Source organism: Cetorhinus maximus, chromosome 14, assembly GCF_964194155.1.
Source record: "Cetorhinus maximus chromosome 14, sCetMax3.hap1.1, whole genome shotgun sequence".
NCBI classification, from domain to species: domain Eukaryota; kingdom Metazoa; phylum Chordata; class Chondrichthyes; order Lamniformes; family Cetorhinidae; genus Cetorhinus; species Cetorhinus maximus.
In genome coordinates this window covers 31,039,911-31,054,700 of record NC_135892.1, presented here as the reverse complement: position 1 = coordinate 31,054,700, position 14,790 = coordinate 31,039,911, and the positions used below count along the sequence as shown (strand labels likewise).

At 43.4% G+C, this 14,790-nt stretch overlaps 1 protein-coding gene across 1 annotated transcript in view; it reads left to right on the top strand.

Moving 5' to 3' along the window:
• The window catches only part of LOC144690112 (kinesin-like protein KIF25), a 39,196-nt gene extending 24,827 nt beyond the window's left edge, over nt 1-14,369 (top strand). The window contains exons 3-4 of the mRNA XM_078557592.1: nt 8,483-8,605; nt 14,016-14,369. Of these exons, the coding sequence (XP_078413718.1) occupies nt 8,483-8,605; nt 14,016-14,162 (270 nt within the window). The 3' untranslated portion in view covers nt 14,163-14,369. The remainder of the gene's footprint in view (nt 1-8,482; nt 8,606-14,015) is intronic.
• The last annotated feature ends 421 nt before the right edge of the window (nt 14,370-14,790 follow it).

The following is a 14,790-nucleotide window of genomic DNA, read 5'->3' as shown; positions in this document are numbered from 1 at the left end:
GCCTCACAACGCAGCTCTCTGCTGTCAGGACCAGCGGCTATTGTCAGAGAGCCACTGCTCAGGAATCCACACCGCCCTTTACAGTGGCTGGCGGAGAGGAGGGCTGTGGCTGCCAGGGTGACCAGGATCGGGGACGTGCTGGGTGTTGGAGGAGTTGGCGCAACGTGCGTCGATGGAGGTCCAGCTCGCGGCCAATGCCATCCAAGAGCTTAGGATGGTTGTGCTCGGCCCCAACATCATACTGGGTCTCGAGGTGGCACAGGTGCACAGTGGTCTTCCGTCCAAGTGTACCCCTGTTCGGATGGAATTCCACATTGGCCTCAAGCCCCAAAACCTCCTCGGGAGCCGGTGCCCCACAACCTGAGTTGCCTCGCAGAAATGCCCTCCGTGCCCTTTAGCACCGCGTGGAGGGGTTTCGTAGATGGGCTGCTGCTGCACACCCTTCTCTTCCTTGCCCTTGCCCGCCGCCTGGACATGCCCTGGCATGCCTTGTTGCCGTCCGGCGGTGGAGGTCCCCAGTGGGGGTTCCTCTACGGAGGTGTCCTCCCACTTTCCATCAGAGACCTGGGGTGGTGGGTGTTGCACACAGCAGTCCCATACAACCATAGGTTGTGTTGGTTCATGGACTCCCAAGATGCCTGCGCCTTTTGCAACCTTGTGGAGTCCGTGGACGACATGTATGTTGGTTGTTATAGGCTGCACCCCCTTTTTAGTTTCTTGAAAAACCTTTTACTGTTGTTTTGTTTGCACTTCAGCCCCATGCTCCTGATCTATGGGCACCCGGTGTGGAGGGGGGCAGGGAGGGAGGAGGACCTCCTCGTGAACCTGCTCCTGGGCCTGGCCAAGTTGGCCATTAACAGGTCCAGGCAGCGGGCGATCAAGGGGGTCGACTGACCCAACTGTCTGCCCCTCTTCCGCGGCTACGTTCGCGGCCGGGTGTCCCTGGAGAGGGAGTATGCAGTGTCTGCCGGCACTCTCGAGGCCTTCCGTGCTCGGTGGCCACCGCAGGGACTGGGGTGTTTTAATCACATTTTGATTTAATGTTGGTAAGTTTCCTTTGCATTTTGTCTTTTGTTTTTGCAGTTTCCTTTTAAGGGGCAGCTTTTCACTGTGTCCCTTGATTTGTTAATTTAGTTTATTTGTTTTGTAACAAAAGAATTACACCTTCTTAACCTTGCTAATCCTTCCTCTATGTCTTGGTGCTCTCCCCACATCTACAGTGAAGGTGGAGGGAGCCTGCTGACTGCTACGCCCTGTCTGTGATGACCTTGTTGGACATCCTCTGAAGGGCCGAGACCTGGAGGGCCCCATCCTGCATTCAGGGTCCTGCTGTGTGGCAGTGACACCCTCCTCAGCCTGTGGAGCTGGACCCTGTGGGAAGAGGGGAATCGGATGGGCTTGCCAATGCACCATCACCTCAGACTGAAGGTGGACGGACTCCTCCATCTTGCCTTGCAATCTGAGGAGTACAGCAGCCTGATGTTCCCGAGCTTGACTTTGCAGCTCCAGCAACTGAGGTAAAACCAAGTCCAGAGGCACGTCACCTGGCTCGGACTCAGCAGATTCCTGGCCTCCAGCAGTCCTCCGAGTGCTGGCAACCTTGGATTTCCCTGCCTCCACCTGCTGTTGCTCAGATGGTGTGATACGCACACCAGCTTGTGACCCTGAGGCTAATCTAGAACTAGGTCCCACTGAGGTGTGTGTCGCTGCGCTGGTGGAGGGTGAGGGTGAGCACTGTGATGGGTCTTCCATTGGTGTGCCTGCGGATTCCACTTCCGAGGTGTCCTCAGGGCTGGAGTCAGTGACCTGGCTTGTGGCCGCCTTTGGCTGCTTCACAGATGTGCCTGCGATAGAAAAGAGAGATAATTAGTGCATGGCAGGGGACTGTGAACAGGAGACATCATTCACAGTATGGTAGTCTGATGGATGTTGCAGTGCAGGATCCTCACTTGGTTGAGCGCCACCAACCTCACTGTCTACGAGGAACGGCCTACATCCTTGCCAGCCAGCTGGATGCCTCTATTTTCAAAGGCCATGAGTTCCTTTATGTCAGGCATTCCTCCACCAGTCAGGGACATTTCCCTGTTGTTGTGGGCTGGCTTATCCTGCATACAGACAGATGGAGAGAGTGTAAGCAAGATGCCTGCCAGGCCAGATGAGAAGGATACCTGGCATGTGTGGAGTGTGAGTGGTGCCATGGATGGCATGAGGACACGATGGGCAGGGGAGCTGAGGATGTTTGTGAGAGAGTGAGTAATGATGTCCCTTGAGCTGGCAGTGAATGTGAACCCTGTGAATGTGTGATGGGTTTGTGAGTGTGTGTGTTGAGAGTGATGAAGACTTAACCTGGCGGAACGGAGGAGATCACTAATCCTCTTGTGGCACGAGGTGGCTGTCCTTGTTTGGTGGGCATTGGTGCTCACCACTACCGCCACCACCTCTCATGCTGGATTAGTGAGCTTGGTGGCTGGTCTTCACCCAAAGCGAGGGTAGAGGAGTTAACGACAGGCTTCCACTGCATCCTGCAGGCACCCCAGAGGGGCATCATTAAATTTGGGGGCTGCCATCTTCTTTACTTTCGGAGTCATCTGTCGTCTGGAGCAGTGCTCTGATCTGAAGACACGGAATAGGCTGCGCTCTGGTGTGCTTTAAATATGGCACCCGGAGCGAGGAAGCGTGAGCCCGCCCGCCAGTGATCTGGTGTGTTTCCTGTGCATGTATTATTAATAAGGTGGACATGCCAGGAATGGCATGATACAGCGCAATAACCCGCCATTGCGGCCGACAGGAAAAACGTATTTTTTCATGCCTGCCACCATTCTTAGCGCAGTTCAGGGAAAATTCCACTCTAAGTATTTGTCATTTGTTTGACTTGCTTGCACTACTGACTGCCCGAATGACTGCTATTCTTTGTGATAGCGTGGAAAGATCTGGTGGCAGGAAAACCTCACACTGTGGTAGCTGTCATTTTAATGTGATGAGATGCCCCTGTGCCAGAAATTGTTTGCAAATTATGCAGCAAAAAGTATAGCTATCTGGCAGCCTGTCTTGTGAAGCACAGTTGTTGAAGACAGGCCTTCTATAATCTTTATAGGTATGTATGGCGGGTTGTATAAATGCAGGCCCTAGAAGTGATAGTTATGGTCAGAGTGGCTCATGTTGCACCTGCCCTTTGTTTCCCTCCCATGAACTCCTGGTCCTCATCTAAATCATGCAGCATGAAGAGTACCCCAAAAGACAATTGAAATAGCAGTAACAGACAAGAATAAGGTTTATTAATATCTTTATTACTGATTTTTTAAAACTTCGATGTATTTCAGATTTTTTTATTTAGCATAGGAAATTGAGCCATAAATTTCTGAGTAAATTCAGAGAAAATTGGTTATAATTTGGAATATTACTAAAACTCAAAACAAGCATGGAGTTTAAAAAGACATTAACTATTAAGCTAAATGACAATCCACTATCTAGGATTACAAAGTTACGCTGTCTGCAGTAGATGCATGCATGACCTCACTTTTCTGATGAGCACTACTGACATTTGGAATGCTTCGTTGATTTATCTAAAGGCTGACTGAAGGCTTTGTAATTCTGTTTGTACAGGGAAGATTAACAAATATTTGACATAAAATGAATATCAAATGTCTGTAAACAAAATTCTACATATAAAGAGATAAAAACAAAAAGCTAAAAGCTACTGCAGATGCTGGAAATCCAAAACAAAAACAGAATTACCTGGAAAAACTCAGCAGGTCTGGCAGCATTGGTGGAGAAGAAATCAGTTAACGTTTCGAGCCTTCATGGCCCCGAAGGGCCATGAAGGCTCGAAACGTTAACTGATTTCTTCTCCACCGATGCTGCCAGACCTGCTGAGTTTTTCCAGGTAATTCTGTTTTTGTTCTACATATAAAGTTTTGTTTCCACATCCTATCTTACCCTTTCTGAAGAAGATTAAGTCCAGTGATGTGTGCATCACATACAGGCATGACATGTACAATACCTGATGTGGCTGGTGTTGCAGATGTGATGTGGACATCTTTGTCATCAATTTACAGTAAGAAAACAAAGGGAAATTTGTGGCAGGTCCAATTCTTGGATGAAATCAGTTGCTCACAGTCTATCTCCTGGAAAAACTAAACCTGGGATTGTATGCTGAAAATCAGTTTAAATAACTAATAACCATGACTAGTGAAAATAAAACGCAACAAAGTACTTTGTATCTGCCCTCACAAAGGAAGTAGATGATGTGAATTTGCACCAAAGGAGGAGGGGGATTGCTATGGCAGAACAGCAATAGATACAGAAGATGTGCTAAGAAGACTAGCATTTCTGTAAGTTGTTAAGACACCTGGGTGAGATGGAATCCTAGATTGATGAAAGAATCAAAGTTAAAAAAAGCAGAGGCATTGTTCACAACCTTTAAATCCTCATTGGTTTCAGGAGTTGTGCCAAAGGACTGAAGTATTGCTAATGTTATACCACTATTTAAGAAAGAGGGGAGAGATATACCAAGAAACTACAGATCAGCGAACATCCCCACTTCTGACCTTTGCTCCATCATAAGGTCAGAAGTGGGGATATTCGCTGATGATTGCACAATGTTCAGCACCATTCACAACTCCTCACATGCTGAGGCAGTTCATGTCCCAATGCAGCAAGACTTGGACAATATCCAGACTTGGGCTGACAAGTGGCAAATAACATCCATGCCACACAAGTTCCAGGCAATGACCACCTCCAACAAGAGAGAATCTAACCATCGTCCCTTGACATTCAATGGCATTGCCAATGCTGAATCCCCACTATCAACATCCTGGGGGATACCATTGACCAGAATCTGAACTGGACTAGCCACATAAATACTGTGGCTACAAGAGCAGGTCAGCGGCTAGGAATCCTGTGGTGAGTAATTCACCTACTGACTCCCCAAAGCCTGCCCACAATCTACAAGGCACAAGTCAGGAGTGTGATGGAACACTTGCCTGGATGAGTGCAGCTCCCACAACACTCAAGAAGCTTGACACCATCCAGGACAAAGCAGCTAGTTTGATTGGCACTCCATCCATAAACATTCACTCCCTTCACCACCGATGCACGGTGGCATCAGTGTGTACTATCTACACTCAGCTTCTTCCAAACCCATGACCACTAACATCCAGAAGGACAAGAGCAGCAGCCCAATGGGAACACCACAACCTGGAAGCTCCCCTCCAAGCCACACACCATCCTGACTTGGAAATATATCACTATTCCTTCAATGTTACGGTCAAAATCCTGGAACTCCCTCCCTAACAGCACTGTGGGTGTACCTACACCACATGGACTGCAGCGGTTCAAGAAGGCAGCTCACCACCACCTTCTCAAGGGCAATTAGGGATGGGCAATAAATGCTGGGCTCGTCAGTGATGCCCACATCCCATGAATGAATTTTTTAAAATGTCAGATTAAGATTGATAGTGGGGACGTTATTGGAAACCGTTATCAGAGACAAAATAAACTTCCATTTGGGAAGGGAAAGGTTAATCAAGGAGAGCCAGCATGGATTTGTTAAAGCAAATTGTATCTGACTAATTTGGTTGAATTCTCTGAGGCAACAGGAAAGGTTGATCAAGTAAGTGCAGTAGATGTTGTGTATGAATGTCAGCTGTGACTCAGTTGATAGCACTCTTGCCTCTGAGTCACAAGGTTCTAGGTTCAAGGGCTTGAGCATAAAAATCCAGGCTAACACTCCAGTGCAGTACTGAGGGTGTGCTGCACTGTTGGAGATGCTGTCTTTTGGATGAGACATTAAACCGAGGCCTAATCTGATGGGGTGGATATAAAAGATCCCATGGTACTATTTCGAAGAAGAGCAAATTAGGTATCCCTGGTGTTCTGTTCGATATTTATCCCTCAATCAACATCACAAAAGCAGATTATCTGGTTATTATCACTTTGTGGTAGCTTACTGTGCCTAAATTGGTTGTCTTGTCTCCTTCATTGTAACAGTGACTGCAAATCAAAAGTATTTTGTTGGTTCTAAAGAGCTTTGAGATGTCCAGTGGTCATAAAAAATGCTATATAAATGCAAGTTTTTCTTTCTTTATATATGGACTATTGAGAGGCACTTGATAAAGTGCCACACAGGAGGCTTGTTAAGAATTGGAAGCCCATTGAATTAAGTGGGAAGTGATGTTATGGATACAGAATTGACTCACTGAAAGGAGGTAGAGGGTGGTGGATGGATGTTTTTCAGACTCGGTGGTTTGCATTGTTGTTCCCCACGCTGCAGTTTTGGGTTCATTATTCTTCACAGTTTTTATAAACAACCTTAACTCAGGTGTAGGGAACCGCATTAAAAGTTTGCAGATAATACAAAACTTGTTAAAGAAGATACTGATGAGGATAGTTTAGGCTTCAGGATGACAGTCAGAATGGTGAAATGGGTAGAAGGGAGTTCAGTGCAGAGGTGTGTCAAGTTGGGAGGACTAATAGGGGAAGACAGTATGCTATAAATGGCATGACTTTGGCAAGTAAGATGAGCAGAGAGATACACAAATCCTTAAAAGTGATATGGCAAGTTGATAATAGGCTTTAACCAAAGAGGATAAAGATTGCTTTGGTTTATAGAGTAATAGAATATAAAAGCAAAGAGATCATGCTAGAACTTTATAAATCACTGGACACCATATTTCAGGAAATATGTAAAGGCCTTAGAAAAGAGTACAGAGATGGTTTACTAAGATATTACCATGAATGAAGGGCTTTCAGTTATGAGGAAAATTTGGAAAAGTAGGACCGTTTTCCATGGGACTGAGGAGGCTAAGGGGTCACCCTAACAGAAGTTTTCAAGGTGATAAAAGGTTTTGATAGGTAGAGAAATGGTGAGTGGATCAATAACTAGAAGTAGTTATTCAAAATTATTGGCAGAAATTGAAAGGGGAAGTGTGGCATTTTTTTCACTTGAGTTTTTGGGACCTGGAGTGCTCTACCTGAAAAACTGGTGAAAGTTGATTCCGTAAATGATGTTAAAAGGGAGGTAGACAGGTACTTGGGGATGTGGAACTTGCAAAATTATGGATAAAAAGCAGGGATGTGGAACTAGGCACAACTGCTTCTTCAAAGAGCCAGCTCGACACGATGGGCTAAATTCTCCTGTGCTGTAAGTTTCTATGATTCTAAAGCAACAGTAAACCAAGTTAAAAACAAAAGGCTAAAAGCTACTGCGGATGCTGGAAATCCAAAACAAAACAAAAACAGAATTACCTGGAAAAACTCAGCAAGTCTGGCAGCATCGGCGGAGAAGAAATCAGTCAACGTTTCGAGCCTTCATGGCCCTTCGGCAGAACTGCAGCATAGTACTATGCTGCAGTTCTGCCGAAGGGCCATGAAGGCTCGAAACGTTGACTAGTAAACCAAGTAATGCATGCAGCAGTATGTATTTGTAAATGCAAAAAAAAAATTAACAATAACCCAAACAATCTCCCATTTAAATAGCCCCATAAGCTGACCAAAAGTGCTACATGCCCATTTCATATGGGAAAGATACATGACACGGATGTATCCTCAACCAATAAAGTAAAATTTGGAATGAAAAGAGAAAATGCTGGAAATATTCACCAGGTGTGGCAATGACCCTTCATCAGAACTCACTGACCTGAAACCTGAACTCTGTATCATAAATGCAAACTACTATGGATGCTGTAAATCTGAAATAAAAACAGAAAGTGCTGGAAATACTTAGCAGGTCAGCTGGCATCTGTGAATACAGAAACAGAGTTAAGTTTTCAAGTCGAATATGACTCTTCAGAACGTTAACTGTGATTCTCTTTCCACAGATACTGCCATGCCCACTGAGCTTTTCCAATATTTTTTATTTTTATTCCAGGTTTTCAACATTCACAATACTTTGCTTTTAAGAAAAAAATGGTATGGGGTCAAATTAAATAAATATTCCATGCTAGCACCACTTCATTCTACCCCCTTAAACTGCACTTCTTAAAATACAGTGTATGCATGAACAATTTTTCAGTCTACACCTGGGGCTTCAAACCACTATTGAGGATGCAGAAAATCAGGACTGAGAGATAGGTAGCTGACATAGGCAGACATTTACAAAAAGGATAAGACAATACAAAAACAATGTTGCAATATAAAGAATTATCCAGAACTCCCCATTTTAAAGTATACTGTTTTGTACTTTCTAATCTAGTAACAAATCAGTTGCAATAGTGGATTAGAATTGCATACCCTTAGCTTAAGTTTGCAATTTCCATGTGCAGCATTTTTTCCTTAAATCTGATAAAAAGATATTGCTGTATTTAGTTTCTAAATAGATGGTATCAATTACAGCAATCAGTGGGTATTCTGTAATTAAGAATAATAAATGTTGTTTCAAATGAAATACTGGTTAGTTTGAATACAGATGATTTTTGTTATTAGTAGATATGATGATGTGTTTTAATATACTAACCATACAACTGTTGAATCTTTTTATGCATAGTGCCGAGGATCAGTAAAAGACAGCAGAGAAGAGACAATACACTTATGCAGACTTTTAGAGGAAGTGCGGAATATTCAGAAAAATACTGACTGTCAGTTATCTCAGCTACTTGCAGGAGTAAAGGTAAACATTGTTACATTTACTTGTCATATTTACTGGTGATTTGGCTTAAGCTATTGTCTATGGCAGTTCCTCGACTAAGGACTTAAACCTCCCCCTTTTGCACATACTTTTTAATTGTGATAGACTTTCCTAAGCATCATTTTATATAGAATTTACAGCACAGAAACAGCACATTTGGCCCAACTGGTTAATGCCAGTGTTTATGCTTCACACACGTCTTCTGCCCCCTACTGCATCTAAGCCTTTCAGGATATCCTATTCTGTTCTCCTTCAATTATCAAATACATGCTGTTGGATCATCAATGACAACTAAAAGATAGTAGTCATAAAATTAAACTCTTCAAAGTAACATTAACAGTATAAGGGAATTTTACAGCCCTTATTTGCAATTAAGAACTTTCATCTTGGACGTGGGTGTCGGGAATCGCAATCCTGCCTCCATCTCAGCAGCTCTGGAAGGCTGGATTTTCATGTCCTTAAGGGCAGGACACCTAGATTTGGGCCTGGCGGCAGACCCGAGGCAGGGACAGAGACATCTGACGCAGTGGCACCCAAGTTAAAAGGGCCGCCTCCATTCCCAGGGATATTGGCTCTGTTCTTCAATCAATGTGAAGCCCCTTTTAACTGCTACCCCTTTCACCCCCACCACCCCCTTCATCCCTACCACCCCCTCCTTCCCATTCACTCCCCATCCTCTATTACCACCCCACCACCCCCCAATCCACTCAGCCGGTATCCATTTAATAAACAGAACTCAAGCTCTATAATAACATTTGGAAGTTGTTGAAAAGCGCATAAATCTGTAAAAAAAAAACAATATTTGAATAGGCATTGAAAATCCATTATCCTCTTCATAAGCTCATAAATCTGTCAAAGACATCCAAATCATATTCCCCAGACTCAGCAGTACAGAATCCATTAGTGCCTTTGAGGGTAGCCAAAAGCTCAGACACCTGTCAACGCTTTCAAGCAGACAGACAGATGGCTGAGCTCTTCTGCAAAGAATGAATGAAAGCTCAGACATCTGTCAAAGCTTTAAAAAAGGATAAAGAGGAACGTGTAGATATGCTGTGTCTGGATTTCCAAATGGCATTTCGTAAAGTGCTGCATCAAAGGTTACTAAACAAAATAAGTACTCAATGGTGTACGGTATAGCATATTAGCATGGACAGAGGTTTGGTTAGCTAACAGGAAGAAAAAGTATGGATAAATGGGTCATTTTCATGTTGGCAAGCTGTTACTAGTGGAGTGCCACAGGGATCAGTGCTGGGATTGCAACTATTTACCATCTATATCAATGACTTGGATGAAGGTACCAAATATATGGTTGTTAAGTTTGCTCATGACAAAAAGATAGGTAGGAGAGTAAATTATGAAGAGGACACAAGGACTCTGCAGAGGGATATAGATAGGTTAAGTGGGAAAAAATTGGCAGATGGAGTATGTGGGAAAATGTGAAATTGTCCACTTTGGCAGGAAGAATAGGAAAGCAGTATATTATTTAAATGGGGAGAGATTGCAGAACTCTGCAGTACAGAGGGACCTGGATGTCCTGGTACATGAATCACAAAAGATTAGTATGCAGGTACACAAGTGATTAGGAAGGCAAATGGAATGTTGGCATTTATTGCAAGGGGAATGGAATATAAAAGTAGGGAAGTGTTGCTACAGTGTACAGGACATTGGTGAGACCACATCTGGAGTACTGTGTACAATTTTGGTCTCCTTACTTAAGAAAGTGGATAATTGTATTAGAAGCAATTCAGAGAAGGTTCATTCGACTGATTCCTGGGACGAAGGGGTTATCTTATGAGTAAAGGCTGGACAGGTTGGGCCCGTATCGATTGAAATTTAGAAGAATGACAGGTGATCTATTGAAACATTTAAGATCTTGAGGGGACTTGACAGGGTGGATATTAGGAGGATGTTTTCCTTATGGGAGAGGCTAGAACTATGGGGCAGAGTTTAAAAATAAGGGGGGTCTCATTTAACGGATTTTTTTTTTCTCCGAGTGTCATTAGTCTGTGGAATGTGGAATTAGTCTGTGGAATTCTCTTCCCTACAGAACAGTGGTGGCAAGTCATTGAATATTTTTCAGGCTGAGTTAGATAGATTCCTGATTGACAAGGGAGTCAAAGGGTATAGGAAAGTGGAGTTGAGGCCACAAGCACATCAGCCATGATCTTATCAAATGGCAGAGCAAGCTTGAGGGGTCAAACGGCCTGCTCCTGCTGGTATGTTCACATGTATGTTCATATGTATGTTTGTAAAACAGCAATACAGATATTTAGCTTTTCTACAAAGAATGAATGAAAGCCATGGGGAGGGTTAAGCAATTAACTCCACATCTCACATTGGGTAGCCTTTCAATATTGTACAATGCAAGATAGTTTTTTTATCCAGTCGATAATGTTTTCTAATGCATCTGTGGACTTTTCCACTTTAATAATGTTATTCTTTCACTTGACAGATTGCCAATTGTCAGAAGTAACAACCTGGCAACCACATTATTCAATGGTTGCTTACCTTTTCTAATCACACCACTGTCATCACTCATTTTAGTAAACACAGATATAAGTCAGGCTACAGCATTCCATAACGAACTATAAAGGTGGCAACACAATTTTTACTCAAAAAGCAAAATCACAGAATCACACAGTGCAGAAGAGGCCCTTCGGCCCATCGAGTCTGCACCAACACGTGAGAAACACCTGAGCTACCTACCTAACCCCATTTACCAGCACTTAGCCCATAGCCATGAATGTTACGACGTGCCAAGTGTTCATCCAGGTACTTTTTAAAGGATGTGAGGCAACCTGCCTCCACCACCCTCCCAGGCAGTGCATTCCAGACAGTCACCACCCTCTGGGTGAAAGAATTTTTCCTCACATCCCCCCTAAACCTCCTGACCCTCACCTTGAACTTATGTCCCCTTGTAACTGACCCTTCAACTAAGGGGAACAGCTGCTTCCTGTCCATGCCCCTCATAATCTTGTACACCGCGATCAGGTCACCCCTCAGTCTTCTCTGCTCCAACGAAAACAACCCAAGTACTGCAGATGCTGGAAACCTGCAATAAATTTTTACTCACCTTTTATACTCTCCCCACCTCCAATCTATGTTTCATGCCTCCACTCTGCAGGTGTGATTTAGGAAGGCTTCCAAAATGCAGCTGCATTGCAGAAAATCGCGGTAATTCTGAAATGCCCACTTACAGATGGTACTGGCAACTTCTAAACAGCAGCATGTATGGTTCCTGTCCCGCCTCCTTTCCCAATCAGCTGAAAATAGATGGAGAGCAGGTCAAGACTAGGAACGCTGCAGTGATTAACTCACCTCCTGATTCCCCATAGCTTGTCCACTATCTACAAGGCACAAGTCAGGAGTGTGATGGAATACTCTCCGCTTGCCTGGATGAGTATAGCTCCAACAACACTCAAGAAGCTTGACACCATCCAGGACAAAACAGCCTGCTTGATTGGCACCCCATCCACAAATATTCACACACTCCACCACCGACGCACAGTGGCAGCAGTGTGTACCATATACAAGATGCACTGCAAGAACTCACCAAGCCTCCTTAGACAGCACCTTCCAAATCCACAACTGCTACCATTAGAAAGACAAAGGCAGCATATACATGGGAACACCACCACCTGGAAATTCCCCTCCAAGCCACTCACCATCCACATTGGAAATATATTGCTGTTCCTTCACTGTTGCTGAGTCAAAATCCTGGAACTCAGTCCCTAATAGCAATGTGGGCGTACCTACACCACATGGACTGCAGTGGTTCAAGGAGGCAGCTCACCGCCACCTTCCCAAGGGAAATAAGGGATGGGCAATAAATGCTGGCCTAGCCAGCAAGGCCCACATCCCATGAATGGATAAAAAAAAAATGATAAGTGTGAAATCTTTGGTTTGGGACTGGCACTTTGCAGCTCAGCAGACATTTTTTTCCTAATTACCGATTCTGTGTGGTTCTGAAATGGGACTGCAAAATCCAGTCTCGGTACAGAATTAGACAGAATATTAATCAAGGAATAAGAGGAGCTTGTAACAAAGGTAATAGAATAATAATGGGCTCTTTAATCTTCATGTCGACTGATTATATCAACTTGGCAAAAGTAATTTGGAGGATGAGTTCACTGAATGTATTCAAGAAAGTTCCCTAGAACAATATCTGGTGGAATCAACCAGATAAAAAGGCTATTTTAAATCTTGTCTTGTGTAATGTTATTTAGTAATCTCATATGAGGGATCCTCTGCAGAAAAGGGACCATAATATGATAGAATTTTACATTGAGTACAGTAGTGATACACTTATGTCTGAAACTATAGTCTTGAAATTAAATAAAACCAATGGAGAATCAGGGGTTGTTCTCCTTGGAGCAAAGGAAATTGAGGGGAGATTTGATAGAAGTGTACAAGATTATGACAGGTTTAGATAAGGTAGACAAAGAAAAGCTGTTCCTATTAGCCGATAGTACAGGGGGTGGGGACAACAGATTTAAAGTTTTGGGCGAGAGATGCAGGGTGGATGTGAGGAAGAACGTTTTTACGCACCGAGTGGTTATGACTTGGAACTCGCCACCTACGAGGATGGTGGAAGCGAAGATGGTGAATGATTTCAAAAGGAAATTGGATGGACACTAGAGGAAAATAAACTTTCAGGACCACTGGGATGGAGCAGGAGAATGGGACTGATTGGATTGCTCTAGAGAGAGCTGGCACTCAATGGATGAATGGCCTCTTTCTGAGCCATAATGGTTCCATGAAGCTAACCGTCAGCAGGGGAGAGGAAATAGTGTGCAACTGTGGTTGTAAAAGCTGCAGTTGCTGTTTAAAGGGTCTTGTTAACCACAAACTTGGAATGGCTATTTGAGAATTAGAACACCATCATCTTGTGATGGTGCTTTGAAGGTGCCTGTGGAACAAGTGCAGAAATATGGATTGTCTTGTTTGTGTATCCTCTCCAGAGCAGTTCCAACCAGTCTGTTTCCTAAGAGATGTATGTATTTTGGGAATAAATCAGGGAAAGTTTTAACAATCTGCAAGGTGAACCAGTATGTCAATATAACAAACAGATGGACAAATAATGCATGCCAGATGATTTTGCTGTCACTTTTAAACAATATCTGAAGCTACATGGTAAGAACTTGGGGGAAAGAGATGGGAAAAGCTCTACAAGCTTCGCATGCATATTCATACTGCTTCAGGACAGATAGTATTACAGTTAATGCAAAGTGGAAATGTGATCTATTTGCCATCTAGAAAGTTGAACCCACAAACCAACCTTCCAGCATAACCTACACGCATGATTCATGTTAACTTAGTCATACACAAGCTCGGATTCAAGATAAAGACTCCTTCAAACTTCCAACATCTCAACACTACTTCTGTCTTGCAGGATAAGGTGACACACAGCCAGTGGGAGAAAACACCAACTGAAGATGCACTGAAAATTTTGGCTCAGCTGGAATCGGTCTTGCTTGATATCATAGGAAATGAGGACAGAAAGGGAGTGAACCAGTGTGAAACGGGAGATTTCCTTTAAGTTCAAGATTAGAAATAGCTTATTCATTTTATTCCTCCTCTCTACATAGTGAAAGAAGCATACATTCTTTATATTACTACATTAACATAAGTTGTCAGCAGTGTAACCTTTGTTTGAAAGGGCATTTGCAGCCAGCATTCTAATACAGTCTTAGTTTTATTTCTATAAAATTATTTTCACTGTATCAATGACCTCTGCTCATCACCCAATTCGAATTAACATTTGATTCATGATTGTTCTCTTTATCAGTGTGTACAATCTACAGAAACTGAGTGCACACAACATTCATTCCTCTTCTAATGCAGTGACTGAATCACTACAATTTAATACAAAAACAAAAATACCTGGAAAAACTCAGCAGGTCTGGCAGCATCTGCGGATAGGAGCACAGTTACTGTTCAACAGAACTGTTGAAGGGTCATTCGGACTCGAAACGTTAACTGTGCTCCTATCCGCAGATGCTTCCAGACCTGCTGAGTTTTTCCAGGTATTTTTGTTTTTGTTTTGGATTTCCAGCATCCGCAGTTTTTTGCTTTACACTGCAATTTAATTACTGATATTGAATAAGCAAAAACATTCCCATTATAAAATTTGAAGATGTTTTGGCTTAAGTAACAAAGATAATCCT